Here is a 15,044-nt window from a genome sequence, read left to right on the forward strand (position 1 = left end):
TTCCCGATATGGGATGAAAAACATTTTTCACGTGTACATTTTAATTCATTTTTTACATTTGTGTTCTTGTTTCCCAGTGGCAGAAACACTAGCCTCAAAGTGAACTTAACAGTGTAGGTTAAGTAAGGGACAAATTGTGGTAGATACAGTAAATAGGTCACCGGATGCTTGGTGGAATAAGCCAGCTCACGTCCAGCCTTTGGTTTCGCCACATGTACTCATGTTTAAATATGTTTGACATCTTGTATTTGGGTTAAAGGGCCTGTGAACAGCAGATGGTCACACATACAAATCCTAGACTTGAAGATGAGCTTTTCAAATGGACTCCTGACCTGGCCAGATCACATGTCAAGTGAGGCGGAAAGAGGGGATGAATAGCGATTTAGAAAGAAACTGTTACAGGAGTACAAACAAAAGCTAATATGTCTTAAGCTATTTCTTTGCTGCAGGGTATCACTGTAATCTGCTTCCAATTTCTACAGATTTATATGTGTAAACCTGGTCATAGAATGTTATCTCAACCTTGAACTTGCCCTATATGCGTGCAGCATTTCTACAGCTTGATGGCCTCCTTAAGTCAGGCTTGTTGCACTTACTGATGAAAAAGGTGCCAATTCATATACATAAATTCATATCCTAACATGGAAAGGATACTTATAGAGATAGACCTGTGTCTATTTACCTTGATAACTGTAAAGAAAGTGTAGAAAATTATTGAAACTTGAAAGCTACAGAAACTGTAGAAACAATCATTTTCTACAGTTTCTTTACAGTTATTGAGGTAAACAGACACATGTCTATCTCTGTAGGGATCCTTTCCAAGTAATCAGATACTTATAATTACATTATGAGCTTTCAGTGGTGAAAAAGGCGTTTACTTTGACACAGATCAAGCCCCATGGTATTATTTTCTATATCCCTTTTCTGGTTATAGCATTCTAACTCTGGACTGATTTTCGTCAGATCCTTTTTTTCCCTAGTAAAAAGATGGGAAAATAGGGCCCGGGTTAAAAAAAATCAAGAAGTTTACCTTTAAATATAGTAAGTATCTTTCTCTTAAAAATCAATTTGTAGATTCTCAAATTCAGTGTTACTGAGACTTGTTACTCTGCACACATATACCAGTCTCCATGTGCTGGGTATTTTACTGTTGAGCTAAAGGCCCAGTTGTGCATATGTCAGCTCAACATCTTTGAATATGATCTGTGAAACAGTTACAGTCCATTTCAGTGTGCACATAATGTCACCCCACAGCCTCAGTCCCTGCCTTGCCCTATCAGCTCCATCCTTTCCATGGGCTCCGTCACATTGTGTGCAGCTGAGTGGTTGCGGCCGGGGTGAGGAGTCTTGGCGGGCTCCATGTAGGACAGCGGCGAGACAAAAGCAGGTTAGGGCTTGGTGAGCGGGGAGGGGGGCTGCTTTGACAGGTTAATCCCACCCGCTGCGCGCTTCACTGGGATCAGGCGCGGCCACCGCCAGACTCACGTCACTGTCTGGGGCCGTTTGGTGGGAAGTTCAAAGGATCTGGAGAACCTCACACCCTTTCAGTGAACGAGAGACTCTGAGTGGAGGGGAGAGAAAATGGAGCGAGGGGCCAGGGATGAATTTCTAGGAAAAGAGGGCAGTGGTTCCCCCCTCTCTGCCGCTTCGTGTTTGAGGCTACTTTCATCATTACTTAACCACTGAGAGGCCAGAGAGGGGTGACTGTGGGCTGGCAGAAGGGAGAGAGGGCAAAGTGAGAAGACCTTGCCATTCATGGACTGAGGCAAACAACGAAGATCAATATTTGGAGGAGAGGCCTGCACCAGCTATAAAATCATTTATTAATGCTAAACATTCAGTAATTGAACCTTCTTTAGAGCAGTTGACGTGGCTGCCACAGCAAAACAATAAAGACTGAAGTTCAAGATGCCAAGATTTGTGTAATATTTGTTTGTCAGAAAAAGAGGCGCCTAATTCTTTCATGCTTTTTCTCACCTCCCCTCTGACCCTCCATCCCTCTTGTTGTCTATCTGCATCTTTGCTCTCTGATGCCTCTGTTTCACCTTCTCCCACTCTCTCCCTCTCTCCTTCTCTCCTTTTCCCACTCTCTCCCTCTCTCTCTTTGTCTCGGGGGCCCTTCTCTTCCCATGGGAGAGGGAGAAATGTGCTGACTCGGGACGGGCACATGGAGAGAGTGATCTCACTGCTGTCGCCCTTGGCGTTGGGCCCGTCTGCCTTGGTCTCAGGAGTTCCAGACGGCTGAGCCTAGCACCAGCTCTGCCCCACCAACAAGTCATAAAAGATATGCGGCGATAGATCTCCCCATGGATGCCGTCTGCCCACGTGGCTGCTGCCTGGTTTGAAGATGCCACTGCATGCTGCACACTGTATTTTGTGGTGAGTGGATGTAAGGTAGTTCGAGCCATGACGAATGCTTGTCCTGTTCCTATGTGTGTCATGTCAACCACACAAGGTTCCAGCCACTTACTCAAGTGGGTCCATGAACATGAGAATGGCAGTGTTAAGTATTCATTTTTTCCCCATGAAAAGGTCTTTCTGATTCCGTTGTGTGCTTTATGAGTCCTTTTCGGAATAGTACATGAACACCATTGGCCTGAGAAGACCTCTGGATCCTTGCTTAGTTTGGATGGCCATGCTATGACCTCTGCAATGCAGGCGTTCACTGCTGAACCCAGGGGAGAGATTGCAAGGCCAGAGCGCTTGAGGTTTTCTGACTTCAAATCAGCAAAGCCTCAACATTTCAATAAATGCCAGACAGTCACTCACTCTGTTATTTGTGTTTGTGGATGGATACGTATCTGCATTCAAAAGGGCCCCCATTTTACATGTCTCTAGTAGACAAATGCTTTGACTCTGAGCAGACCCTATACTTACCCCAAGGAGAAGGAGAAATCAAAGGGAATTATTTTCTCCCTGAACAACCACAGTATTCTTCTCAGCATGAATTGTCATTTAGTTTTTGATGTGGCCTATGATTTACTTCTTAAGTGCTTTAATGTTGAGTTTGGAGTGTTTACCTAGAATTGCCTGAGATGGCCCCATTTCTATTTTCTAACTATCATCTCATTTCACTGGCCTGAACTTTCCTATAGTTTTGCATCTCCAGTATAAAACACAGTGCTCATAGACTTTTTCATAGAGGTTTTGCTTACCATGAGAGGTGAAGAATGAACCTATGCCAGAGTGTAGTATGCAGTCCAGAGTTAAAGGGAGGTAGTTGCTGATGTCCAGCTTCTGTGAGCGCTAACGTGTCAGGGTATCAGGGACTTTAAGATTTTCCTCTGTACTTGTACTTGTACTCCTGGCCAAATCCACACAATGCCTATTCATAGCACATTTCAACTGATTTGGCATCAGTGGCACAGATGGGGGACATTGTTATTCCCTCCCATGTTCTGGTGTGACCTTGGCCACAGCTGGCAGTGGTATTCCAGCCCAAGAGAAGAGTCTGACATGAAGGCTTTTCTGATTTTCAGCCTGGCCTTTATACCCCCTATACTCTATCTATGGCACTGGAGGAGAGCTACAGGAAGCCCAAGGGGAAGACTGAACAAAGGGAATTCTGGAGATTCTTTTGTTCCAAAAGAGATTTCAGATATTGTATAACTCACAGATAGAAAGTGTGCCTTCAACTCGCTGTCTTTGTTTATAACCTGCATGAGTAATGTGCATTGTTTGCACATTTCTGTTTATTCCCTTTTGGAGTGCACGTGTGTCATTGTGTGTGAGTGCTGTGTTATGAGTGAGTAATAGTTGTGTCACGTTGTTGCATAACCGGTGAAGCAATGACTCATGGATCAGTTACTCATGGATCCGTTACTCAAACATGGCTTAAAGGCACATAAAATGGATTGTATGAGTAACATGATGCTATGACATCCACCAATTGTCCATGCTTGCTTAACTTGTTTGTGTGCGTGTGTATATGTCTGTGTGTGTAATTAAGAAATGCTGCCATTGCGCAACCACTCATGACGTGGAGTTCATGGAAAGACATCCTGCCAACTGGAAAGTTTGATTTTGATGAGGAGATCCCTGCGCTGGCGGGCCCATTAGAGGTTGGGCTTTGTGATCCAAATCCATGATCCAAATCCAGCCTACCGAATGCTAGGGAGAGGGAGCTGAACTTTGGGCCGCTGATTGACATCTGGTTCCTTTTATGTCTACCCCCTTTTTTTTTTACTGTCCCCACATTGCAGCAAATCTTTCAGCCAGCCGCCACCCACACAGCAATCTCTTTTCCTTCAGCCGTTTGTGTGTGTGTGTGTGTGTGTGTGTGTGTGTGTGTGTGTGTGTGTATGTCTCCTAAGGTACACATATATAGACAGAGGAAATCCACGTGCTTGAACTTCTGGCTCATTATTTGTGCCAAAGTGTCACATGTACACCTGTCTGTGGCTGTGCTTTTATCAGTATGTTTGTGAGAATTTGTCTCTGGGTCTCTAGATCAGCGAATCAATCTAAAAAAAGAGATGTGCAGTAGAGTGTGGATTTAAAAAACAGACTCTGAAAAAGGCAGGGGAGACATCACCGGCCATCACTGTATTCTCTAGAAGGAGGTCATTGAATGCATATTTGCACTCTGTGAAATTTCCACTTCACTGATATGAGATGTCACCGTACAAAACCAGGTACTTTATATTTCCATACATATATCTCAGCATGTGGAGCAAATCCTCCACGTCCTCCTCATCCTTGTGTCTGTTAAAGTTCTGCCTGAGATACATCTTGGCTCAGGATGGCATGAATGACTGTGGAAAGCTGAATGGCACCCTTACTGGGTCACACATGTCGCGTTGTCCTACACACACAAACACAGGTACGTGCACACATATTAAACCTTGGACCTGTGCATATCCGCGAGCTTAGAGGGAAGCGTTTAGTGTGCCTCCACCTCGATCTTAGTGTGTTTGCTCTGTGATAACTTAATGAACTTAACTCTTGCAAGTACGTGTACGTGACGCCACTCGTTCATGAGAGGCAGCAGCTGTCAGTGGCTGAGCCGGCTGCATTTACAGGAGTGCTCACACAGGGATAATATGGTTCAGTGTGCCACAACAACTACCTAGCATAAAACCAAGTTAGGATGAAAACACCATGAATAATCTAATAATACAAACCTCCTCTATAGTAGCATACTGGCATACTGGCATACTGGCTGGAGATGCGTTCAATATATCTCATGCTGTAACAGTTGACACCTTTGTGCAGGGTGCAGATAACAGTTGGTTGGGAGGTGATAACAGAGGCCCCATATAACGAAAACAGTAGAGAGAGATAGAAAGGAAAGAGAGAGCGGTTGAACGAGACAGAGAAAGAGTTGAGCTCAGGGTCACTACTCCCATGCTCTCCCTATCCCATGACGCCTAGTCCACAGATAAAATGCCTGTGATAAATGAATTAGCCTTGAGAAGCACAGTGTCCCTTTTCGACTTCCTGTGTGGAGAGGGGAGGCACATGCAACAGGGGGGAGGTGGGTGGATAGAGAACAGACATGTCTTCTTTTTCCCCTGCTCTCACTTCTCACTTTCCTTTTTTCCAATAATTCCATTCATAAAAAAGCAATGTGGTTCTTCGGGTTTGAGGCATGGTCATAAAAAAATGACCTCATGCTCTGGCTTGGCAGGAAATCAGACAGTAGACATGGAAACACCATGTAGTTGAACAGGGTTGGTGGTGGTGGTAGTGTGTGTGTGTGCGGGGGTGGTCGAACCCGAGAGACGATTGTTGGGGGGGGGCTAACGTGAACTAGTTCATCTGGGAAATGCATTTATGGCTTAGCCACAGAAGCGTAGTCTTTCATGGTTCATAAAGTTTCCTACATCAAGCCTGCAGCGGAAACTGGTGCAGGCTTTGGACCTGCACGCTAGCCTTTTCCCTTCTGAGGCGGAGTTCCTCATAACCAAACTGTAAATCGGTGGAGTTCAATTCAGGGCCAGTCGCAGAGAGTAATGGGGTTCACATAAAATACAACACAAAATACATCACCATTCAAACCTACCACTGTGGTGACACTATGAGAAACTATCTTTATGTAACTTTTCACTCCATAACTAAAAACGACTGCCCAAACCCATGTGAGGAACTCATTGAAAGGATCCACAGAACAATATCTTTCACATTTATAAGAAAGGTATATACATTCTAATTATAATGTTTGTGATGCCTGCTGCGTGTAAACTCAAAGTATATAATATGTATATGTAGTATGTCATTTCTTGAAAGGTTATTTTAATTTTCTGTTGTAAAATCGAACTCATAATTCCACATCATGCACTTCTTGGAAGATTCAGCATGGAAATGGTTTTGTCAGATTCCTCATAACCACCACCACACATGCCATTAGGATGATGCCCTGATTGTACATAGAACTGAAAGCCAGCATGTTTCAGCATGTTTCCATCAGAAAACCTCCAAAGGGATATGTACACACTGGGTGAAAAAAAAAAGATGCCAGCAGATACATGAGACACTTGACTCCGTGAATCCGTGAATTGTTCCTATACCCACATTTGTTCGAAATCATTTTAGTACAATGCTTTATTCGAGTAAATTACTTTGAAGAGGGCTGTGCATGGCTGAATGAATAAAAAAAAAACATCTAGGAGAAACCCTTAACATCATGTCTCAACTTTACTGAGGTTTACCATCAAGGGACATGATCATATTTTCCATTGCCACCCCTTTACATATTGACTGCATGTGAAATAAAAACGGCCTTACAGCCATTTAAAAAAACAGAGAAAATGGTTGACCAACTGAAGTTGTGTTATCTGTTGTGGTCTGAGGTTGAGAGATGCTTTGCCTTGACTGGTGGTTTCAAGTTTTTCTGTCTTCACTCAGTGAAAACTATACCTCCCTTTATTTACAAGATGTGAATATGTAAATGTATAATTATTATTTGCGTATCTACGTGACTGACTGTAATTCCGTATGACTTATTATATACCAGTGTTAGTCAGGGTTCCCCTCTGACTATTTGCTCTGGATAGAGCACTGACCCACAAGGACCTGCTGTCACTTCAGGATTAAGACACCAGACGGACTCACTGATTCACGTGACCCTGCGCAAATGATCTGCTTCTGTGTTGTTCGAGGGCACTTTGAACCAACATGGGGACTAGAAGTTAACTTATCGTGTGGTTTTCCAGAATGGAGGTACATCGTGACAGAACTTAACAGCACAGCAGTCGGTTGTAAGATGCTGACGTATTCAGTATAAGCAGAAGTTGGTGAAGCACAGAACAATCTCCTTTTTAGAGGACGACAAGGTTTCTAAATGCTAGAGATCTTGTCACTAACCGCCTGGCCCTTATGTGGGACTTCATTGTTCTTAAATGTCCTCCTAACAAAACGACTAAAACAGTGTACATTCCTTTTCTGTTGAGTTCTTTAGATCTTTTAGGGTATAAAACTCAAAAAAGGCTTATTTTCCTGTGCTGTCTATTTTTGACCTGTTCAGAGGGTCCTTACAGCACTTGTTCAAAGAACGTTCTTTTTCTACTTTTCTGCATGAATTTCAGGTACTAAACTGCTTTGTGAAGGAAAACGTGTCATCAATTCACAGGCTAACTAACTGCTATTGTAATTAGGCTACTTTTGGATCCATTTAGGTGAGGGGGTAGGGTATCGGCCACTGGGACTATGTCGTGTTCATTTTTAGTAGCCTATATCTTACTCTTTTGTCAACCATGAGACATGTGGTCATTTTCATCAAGTATTCCGTGACGATGGATGTCAGACCTCTTCCTGTTAGGAGGGGCGCCCAATCTTTGCCAACTGGACCGGAAAAGACATCTCAGCACACCATAAAACCACATATTCTAATCTCAAATGATATGGACATGGAGGGTACATTATGTTAAATGTACAAAGAGAAAGCAAATATGTTCATCATTTATGATGCCTGCAAAGAAGCCGAAATCTAATAAAATTGCCACGTTTACAATCCATAAGAACCCATTTTCAGTTTCAGTTTGTGTCATATCGCACACCAGCATTCTACCATTGGAAATTAAGTTTGTGATAACAACTTGCATTACATGTCCTTGGTAATCTATAGCACAACTTCCCTTCTTAAACTAACATAAGGGTAATAAAAGGCTGTCTGGTAAGGGAAAATAGCACCGGATAATAATCTATCTGGCCTCCGACACTGATGTTTCGTAGAGTCTTATGTTACAAAATATAAAAGCTCCCATTCTGTTATATATTCCGTCCATTCCATTATAAAGTTCTCCAGTTAGAGTAGATTCTTCCTTCACTTCGAGCGCGTGGAGCCGGTAACAAGCCAAAACCGGTTCGCACATGGCCTGAAGAGATTGAAGTCCGGTTTTAGCTGGTATGTTGCCGTGGAAACGCCTAAACTATATATACTGTGGCGTTCCTCCACCGGCTTCCACTCCAACTTCAGCCAGCAGGAAGGCACTATTGAACTGTTAAAACCGTTGCTTGTCGGCAAGAGTAAACCAACACTTTATTTCAAGGATTCAGATCTAATGGGAAAACTCTTTGTAAATGCTTTTAAAGGTATGTATAATATGTGTTGCTTGTATCAATTTATTATAAATAGTGAAGTATAATTTAGAGTGGAATCCGTAATCTAATTTAACCGGCTATCCTATGCGGTCGCTAGCTCAGCTAGCATAACGCTGCATTTGTCTTATATGATTTATAGGAACATCTGCTGGACTGAGTATACTTTTCGATCTTCTTTCACTTAATATCTGTGTATTGTTTTTACTGTTTGTGTCAAATAATTATGTTAAGTCCCCAAAGACATATAACATCGGCTAGCCGTTGAGGATTGTCAAGATAACTTATGTTAACGTCAGCTAAGTTCGTATGAATGGCGTTCCTGTTACAACGTGGTCTCTTACGCTAGCTGTCTTCAACGCACTAACTGTTAGATTAACGTCAGATAAATGAGCTTTATAACTGGATAGCTATTCAGTCCAATTTTTTTTTTTACACCAAATGAAACCTTGGTGTTTAAAAATGACATGTTGAACTGTAATGCAAACGTTATAAGTTATAGACGGAAATGAATGGCAATACTGTCCTCTGAAAGTGATAGGCTAACGTTAACTCATGTCAGTTTGGCTTGTTGGGAAGGGTCCTCCACCCCAAACTTTACTTAACGTTGACGTTATATCTAACGAATCTCAAGAGTGTTTTTGAGAGTGGTGCGAGCACACGTTATGAATTTTCCTGCCTTCTGCTTACTGTAAATGGTATTTACCGTTAGCTAACGGGAATAGAGCAATGTAAGAAACGTTACACGTGTTAAGACTTGATGCTAGATAATGACAGCTAAGGGCTGCGCTACTTAAACATTCGATAATGGTGCTGACTACTATTACCATTGATTTGGCTCGCTTTCAACTGAGCATGAGAAAACAAATTCTATCAATAACAGTTCAATGCTGATCACAATGCCAGCGCGTGCACAAACTGGGCTTTGAGTCGATTAGTCTTAAAGGAAACGGGTGGCGGGGTTGCGTCCCAGTTTCTCTTTTTTATGTGGCGGTTGGCAAACAACGTGTGGTGTATTACCGCCATCTTCTGAAAAGGAGTGCAAGTCTGGATGACTTACCATTCATCATAAGTTGGCTGGCAGGTGCCTCACAAATCACCGAATACATATATTTCATATATAAAAAAAAATTAAAACATTTTAAAGTTTTAATCCATTTAAAAAATGTAAGCTAAAAAAGCCAAACAAATTACATTGTCAACAGCTGTCAACCGAGTTTGGTCTCATCTTTTTTTTTTTTTTTTTTTTTCACAACTAGCTTTCTGCAAACACACATATAAATGCTCTCAATGGTGTAGGCCACGTGCGTGGGCTCTGCGTCGATTCTATGTACAACCATAAATAAGATAGATGTATGGTTGTGTGTAGGCTCTAAGCAGAGCCTATGCAAGTGGACTACATCTTTGAGAGCAGTTAAGAGTTGTGTGCTAGTATGTATACATAAACAAAGATGGCAGACCAAACTCTACAGAGAGTCGTGTTTGTATATAAATATAATTTATTTGGCTTCTTTTTTGCTTAGATTTTTTCAACGTTCCTGAGAAATAGACACTGTACAATCTGAAACCTGTAAATGTAACAAAAAATAAGTCTGAGGTGTTTTTCAAAGCCAGCCAACTATCTAACGTTAACACATTAGCTTACCGTAGCAAGCTAACTTCCCTAAGTAGACCGTTTGCTTGCAAAGTAAACAGCAGTCAGCAATTCATAGCTGAGTGATTTGGTTTATCAACACCCCCCCAAATGTTGGGCTTAGCACTAGGGTGAAGTCCTTGGGTAATCAACATGTTTACTTCAGTTAACTGCATGTTTTTTGTGATCCCGATCGGTAAAGCTAGCTGATTAGCTTCTGCTCACCTTGTGAAATTTGTGATGCATTAGCTAAGTGACTTTCTTTGTAGTCCATTATATTTCACAGCAACAGACATATTTTAGAGATATATTAGGCCTAAAGTCTATACAGGGATGACGTATACGTTCATTTTATTGAACAGTTTAAAACCCCATTCATTCTATTGTTCGGATTTTTTTCTAACATGGAAACAAAAATGCTAAACTACAGCACAGAAAATGACGACTGTCTCTTGCACACTCAATTACAGCATCCTGTTCACTGCATGTCAACGATAAAGGTCGATTGAACCGCAGAGTGAACAGTGACCGGTCTGTTTGCTCATCCTCATTCGTGAATAAAGTCCATCAGGATGTTTCATAAGAGGGCTGTTAGCCTTCAGGTTCTCTAGGGAGTTAAATCCGAGTTGAGAGGGGTTCACTGAGTGAAATCGGGACATAGAGAAAGGGAGGACTCATTATAAAGCCACCTTTTACAGTATTGCGTAGTTTCAGCTCTGATTTTCACAGAACTTTCCCACTTCACAGTTGTTCATTAACACAATGGAAGTATCACCCTTTGGAAGTATCACCCTTTCGAAAGGGGCATGGCATGAAAATGCAACTGGGTAACTTCATATGTATTTTTATTTATTTTCCACAGAATAATCACTTGAGAAGAGCGCACACTGGCTACTCAGAGGGGAATGGCCTTGAGTCTTATCTGAAAGGATTCAACTTTACAGGAGAACCACCTTGGCTGCTCTGTACCTGATTAAAAAAAAAAAAGAATTCCATATCTTTCTTATCCAAGTGAGTGTTTCAATGTGGAGGGGTTTGTGTTGCATATTTGTCCCTTGTAGTCATTTAAAAGAACTGGAACCCAGTTTTTTGTAGTGTGTGTAAAGGTGTAGTCATCATTCAAACAGTGTTCTGTTGTAGTATTTTGTTATCTTTATATTTTCCCTTGCACTGTTGTCAAACAGTAGTGGTTTATTAGTACCTAATTGCTAGCAGTAAAGTAATTTGGATTAGTTAATGGTGATTGGCTATATAAGCACTATACGAACATTTGATTGGTTGGGTTGTAATAGGGCTATGAAATGGGCTCACTATCAGGAGAATGCCTTGTAAATTCGCTTAAAAAACATTAATGGGTAGTTACTTTAACCAAGACTGCTGAGATATGTTCTTGTGTATAATATATGACCTGCCTAGCTGCTCTATAATTCAGACTTCTTTTTCTCCATACAGTTATTTTGCAATCCAAAGTTGGAATCATGAACTCTCTCACTCCCTCTGACTTTGACTTCACCTTCCTGGAGGAAGGTTTCAATGCCCGGGACATTGTGGAGCAGAACATCAATGAATTGTCCATGTCTGTAAGTACTCTTCGGCGTTTTATCATTGTTTGCCGTTTCCCGTTATCTGCTTTTCTTGTGGAAGTTCTTGTGTCTCGTTACGTCATTCCTTTAGTTGATTACAATGTCTTGCCTTCAGGATGACAAGGATGCCTTCTATGTTGCTGACCTTGGGGATGTCTTGAAAAAGCACCTCCGCTGGGCTCGAGCCATGCCTCGGGTTCAACCCTTCTATGCTGTTAAATGTAATGATGGCATGGCAGTGGTCAGGACCCTGGCTTCTTTGGGAGCTGGTTTCGACTGTGCAAGCAAGGTACATCCACGTTTCCTCGCCACCACTGAATTTCTGTACAAGGCCCTCTGGGGACTTCTTGTGGAAAAATGGAAGAGATTTAGGAGTGAAGCTATATGGCAAATGCATGTTTTTTTGCTTTTCAAACTATAGTATTACCCGGTGTCTTTAAAAAAATGCTAAATCCTGCTATATGCACATTTGTCAGCACTGTCTGCTCTCCTTTGACTGGTCCCTCTACTCTCTTCCTTAGACTGAGATCCAGCTGGTGCAGTCTCTGGGTGTGGACCCCACCCGCATCATCTATGCCAATCCCTGCAAACAGGTGTCTCAGATCAAGTACGCTTTGAGCCATGGTGTTCAGATGATGACCTTTGACAATGAAGTGGAGCTCATGAAGGTTGCCCGCTTCCATGACAATGCCAAGTAAGTGTTACCATTACAGCAGATCAAAAGCAATTGCCGTGCTCAGTCCCTCCTTTTGTCACCTTGTATTTCTGTATCTAACTTGTCTGCCTTCCCGTCGTCAGGCTGGTTTTGCGCATTGCCACGGACGATTCGAAGGCTGTGTGTCGCCTGAGCATTAAGTTCGGGGCCACGCTGAAGAACAGCCGGTTGCTGCTGGAGCGTGCACGTGAGCTGGGTCTGGATGTCATTGGTGTTAGCTTTCACGTGGGGAGCGGCTGCACTGACCCTGAGACCTACACCCAGGCCATTTCTGATGCCCGATGTGTCTTTGACATGGGGGTGAGTGGGTTTTTTTTTTTTTTTTTTTTCTTTCTTTCTTCCCCCTCTCTAGTTCTATTGAAAGCACTAATGTACTTTATACAGAAAAGTTGGAAAAATGGATATATAATAAGGTAGTCATTTTCTGGAACTGATGATTTAATCAATGACCCTTCACTTAGGCCGAGATGGGATACAACATGACTCTCCTGGATATTGGGGGTGGCTTTCCTGGATCAGAAGACACCAAGCTGAAGTTTGAGGAGGTGTGTTTCAAACCATCTAATTACACTGAAGTCACTCTGTGCACTACAAGCTGATGTAGTTGTCATTGGAGGTGGTTTTGCTAACTTGCCATCCTTACCTCACAGGTCACAGTTGTCATCAACCCTGCACTGGATAAGTACTTCCCTGCTGACTCTGGGGTGAAGATCATCGCTGAGCCCGGCCGCTACTATGTAGCCTCAGCTTACACTCTTGCTGTCAACATCATTGCCAAGAAGGTTGTGATGAATGAGCAGTCTTCCTCTGATGGTATGCAGATTCTATCATTCTAACAGCAGTTATGTGAAGTGAGCCCTAGTCGCACTGTGTAATCAAAGTACTTTCTGTTGCTGACTTCTTGCTCCTTTTCCCCTTTTCAGAGGAAGACGATGCGACCAGTGACCGTACCGTGATGTATTACGTTAACGACGGGGTCTATGGGTCATTCAACTGCATTTTGTATGACCATGCCCATGTACTACCAACCTTGCACAAGGTGATTTTGTGTTGAAATCTTCGCACTAGTTTTGTGTCTGGCATTTAGTCCACTGACAGAAAGCGAATTTAACTGTTGGATTATAAATGTTTTGTATAACTGCAGTCTTCTCATTGATTTACTTCTCCTGCTCGTGCAGAAACCCAAGCCGGATGAGCGCTTGTACCCTTGCAACATATGGGGCCCAACTTGTGATGGCTTGGACCGCATTGTGGAGCACACAATCCTGCCTGACCTGCAGTTGGGCGAGTGGTTGCTGTTTGAGAACATGGGTGCTTACACAGTGGCTGCTTCCTCAACCTTCAATGGCTTCCAGAAGCCAGACATCCATTATGTCATGTCCCGTGCGGCCTGGTAAGTTCTTTCAATCTTTCGCTAGACACACATGTGAAATCACTTTGTGTGTTTTTAAGATCAGCAGTAGAAAGGTTACTGATGAGCTAACAACATTTCTGTAATTAACAGGCAGTGCATGCAGCAGATCCATGCCCAGGGGATGCCCGCCCCAGCGGAAGAGTTGAGCCAGGGCAGCATGCCGTCCGGCTGTGGGCGTGAGAGCGGCCTTGAACTCCCAGCCAAGCCCTGCCCCACACATGTGCTCTAAACCCCAACCCCCAACCCAAACACCAGCACCACCCCATCCACCATGCACATAGTATTGATTCACACAGCTCACTGATAAAACAATATAGTCTTACAGTGATTTATCTCATTTGCCATCAGTTTACCATACAGTAACATGACCACATTGATGGTCTCTAGACTAAGGTCTCTCAATCTGCAGTTTCAAGAAAAACCCTCTTGTGGTTCAGGGCAGACATTTTGTGCATTTAGTGACCTGGTGTCTGTTTTGTCCATACTTCTATGGGGCCAACACTCCTGATGCATTGCAGACGCACAAACACGTCTCATCCTGTGTTCGTTTTTTCCCCCCCTTTTATTATCCTGTCTATTTTTATACTTGCATTGAAAGGCCAGTTACTTGACCGAGAACATGAAGGGGAAAACATATGGGCACGGTTTCATTTCCTAGTATGAAGGATGTAGGTTAAATCCTGATGTGCATCTCAATCTCTAAAGCATCCCTCATGAGTACATGTGATTTCACTCGAGGTGTGGTTCTGAGGACGGCAATCCTCAGAGTGCTCTATGAAAGAGAATGGGCTGCATGTCCGGAAGTGGCTGCTATAGATGTATTTAAGTTATCAAATCTCATCTTCCATACTGAAATGTGCACATATGCCCTTCATATTCTCTGAATTCCTTTCTGTTCTCCTTTTGTTGAATATGTATTTTTATTCGGTAGTAAGTATGTCAATATTAATAAGCAAAAGGGTGTAATTGCTGTCAACCGTGCATTTGGAAGTGGATTATGGAAAAGATGGGATTGCATCTATAATTTGCTTTCCTATGGAAACTTTTTTTTTTAATTTTTGTATTTTTTTTATAAATAAAATGATGTAGATGCAATGTCTCTGTGTGGTCATTTTTTTATGACAAAATGGGAAAATAAAAGGTAAGAACATATTGACATTA

The 15,044-nt window shown here is 42.5% G+C and overlaps 1 protein-coding gene across 1 annotated transcript; it reads left to right on the top strand.

Moving 5' to 3' along the window:
- Positions 1-8,373: 8,373 nt before the first annotated feature.
- On the top strand, positions 8,374-14,978 carry odc1 (ornithine decarboxylase 1). Its single transcript, XM_012823489.3, has 11 exons — positions 8,374-8,532; positions 11,034-11,182; positions 11,624-11,751; positions 11,870-12,043; positions 12,276-12,448; positions 12,553-12,769; positions 12,931-13,014; positions 13,120-13,282; positions 13,393-13,508; positions 13,648-13,862; positions 13,974-14,978. The coding sequence occupies exons 3-11, from the start codon at positions 11,650-11,652 to the stop codon at positions 14,110-14,112; spliced, it is 1,383 nt and encodes a 460-aa protein (XP_012678943.1). The 5' UTR covers positions 8,374-8,532; positions 11,034-11,182; positions 11,624-11,649; the 3' UTR covers positions 14,113-14,978.
- Positions 14,979-15,044: the final 66 nt, after the last annotated feature.

This window comes from Clupea harengus, chromosome 14 (genome assembly GCF_900700415.2).
Source record: "Clupea harengus chromosome 14, Ch_v2.0.2, whole genome shotgun sequence".
NCBI classification, from domain to species: domain Eukaryota; kingdom Metazoa; phylum Chordata; class Actinopteri; order Clupeiformes; family Clupeidae; genus Clupea; species Clupea harengus.

Coding starts and splice junctions, on each gene's coding strand:
- odc1 (XM_012823489.3), top strand. CDS start 11,650: ATGAACTCTCTCACTCCCTCTGACTTTGACTTCACCTTCCTGGAGGAA. Junction 12,044..12,275: donor GTTTCGACTGTGCAAGCAAG/GTACATCCACGT, acceptor TCTCTTCCTTAG/ACTGAGATCCAGCTGGTGCA. Junction 13,015..13,119: donor CCAAGCTGAAGTTTGAGGAG/GTGTGTTTCAAA, acceptor CTTACCTCACAG/GTCACAGTTGTCATCAACCC.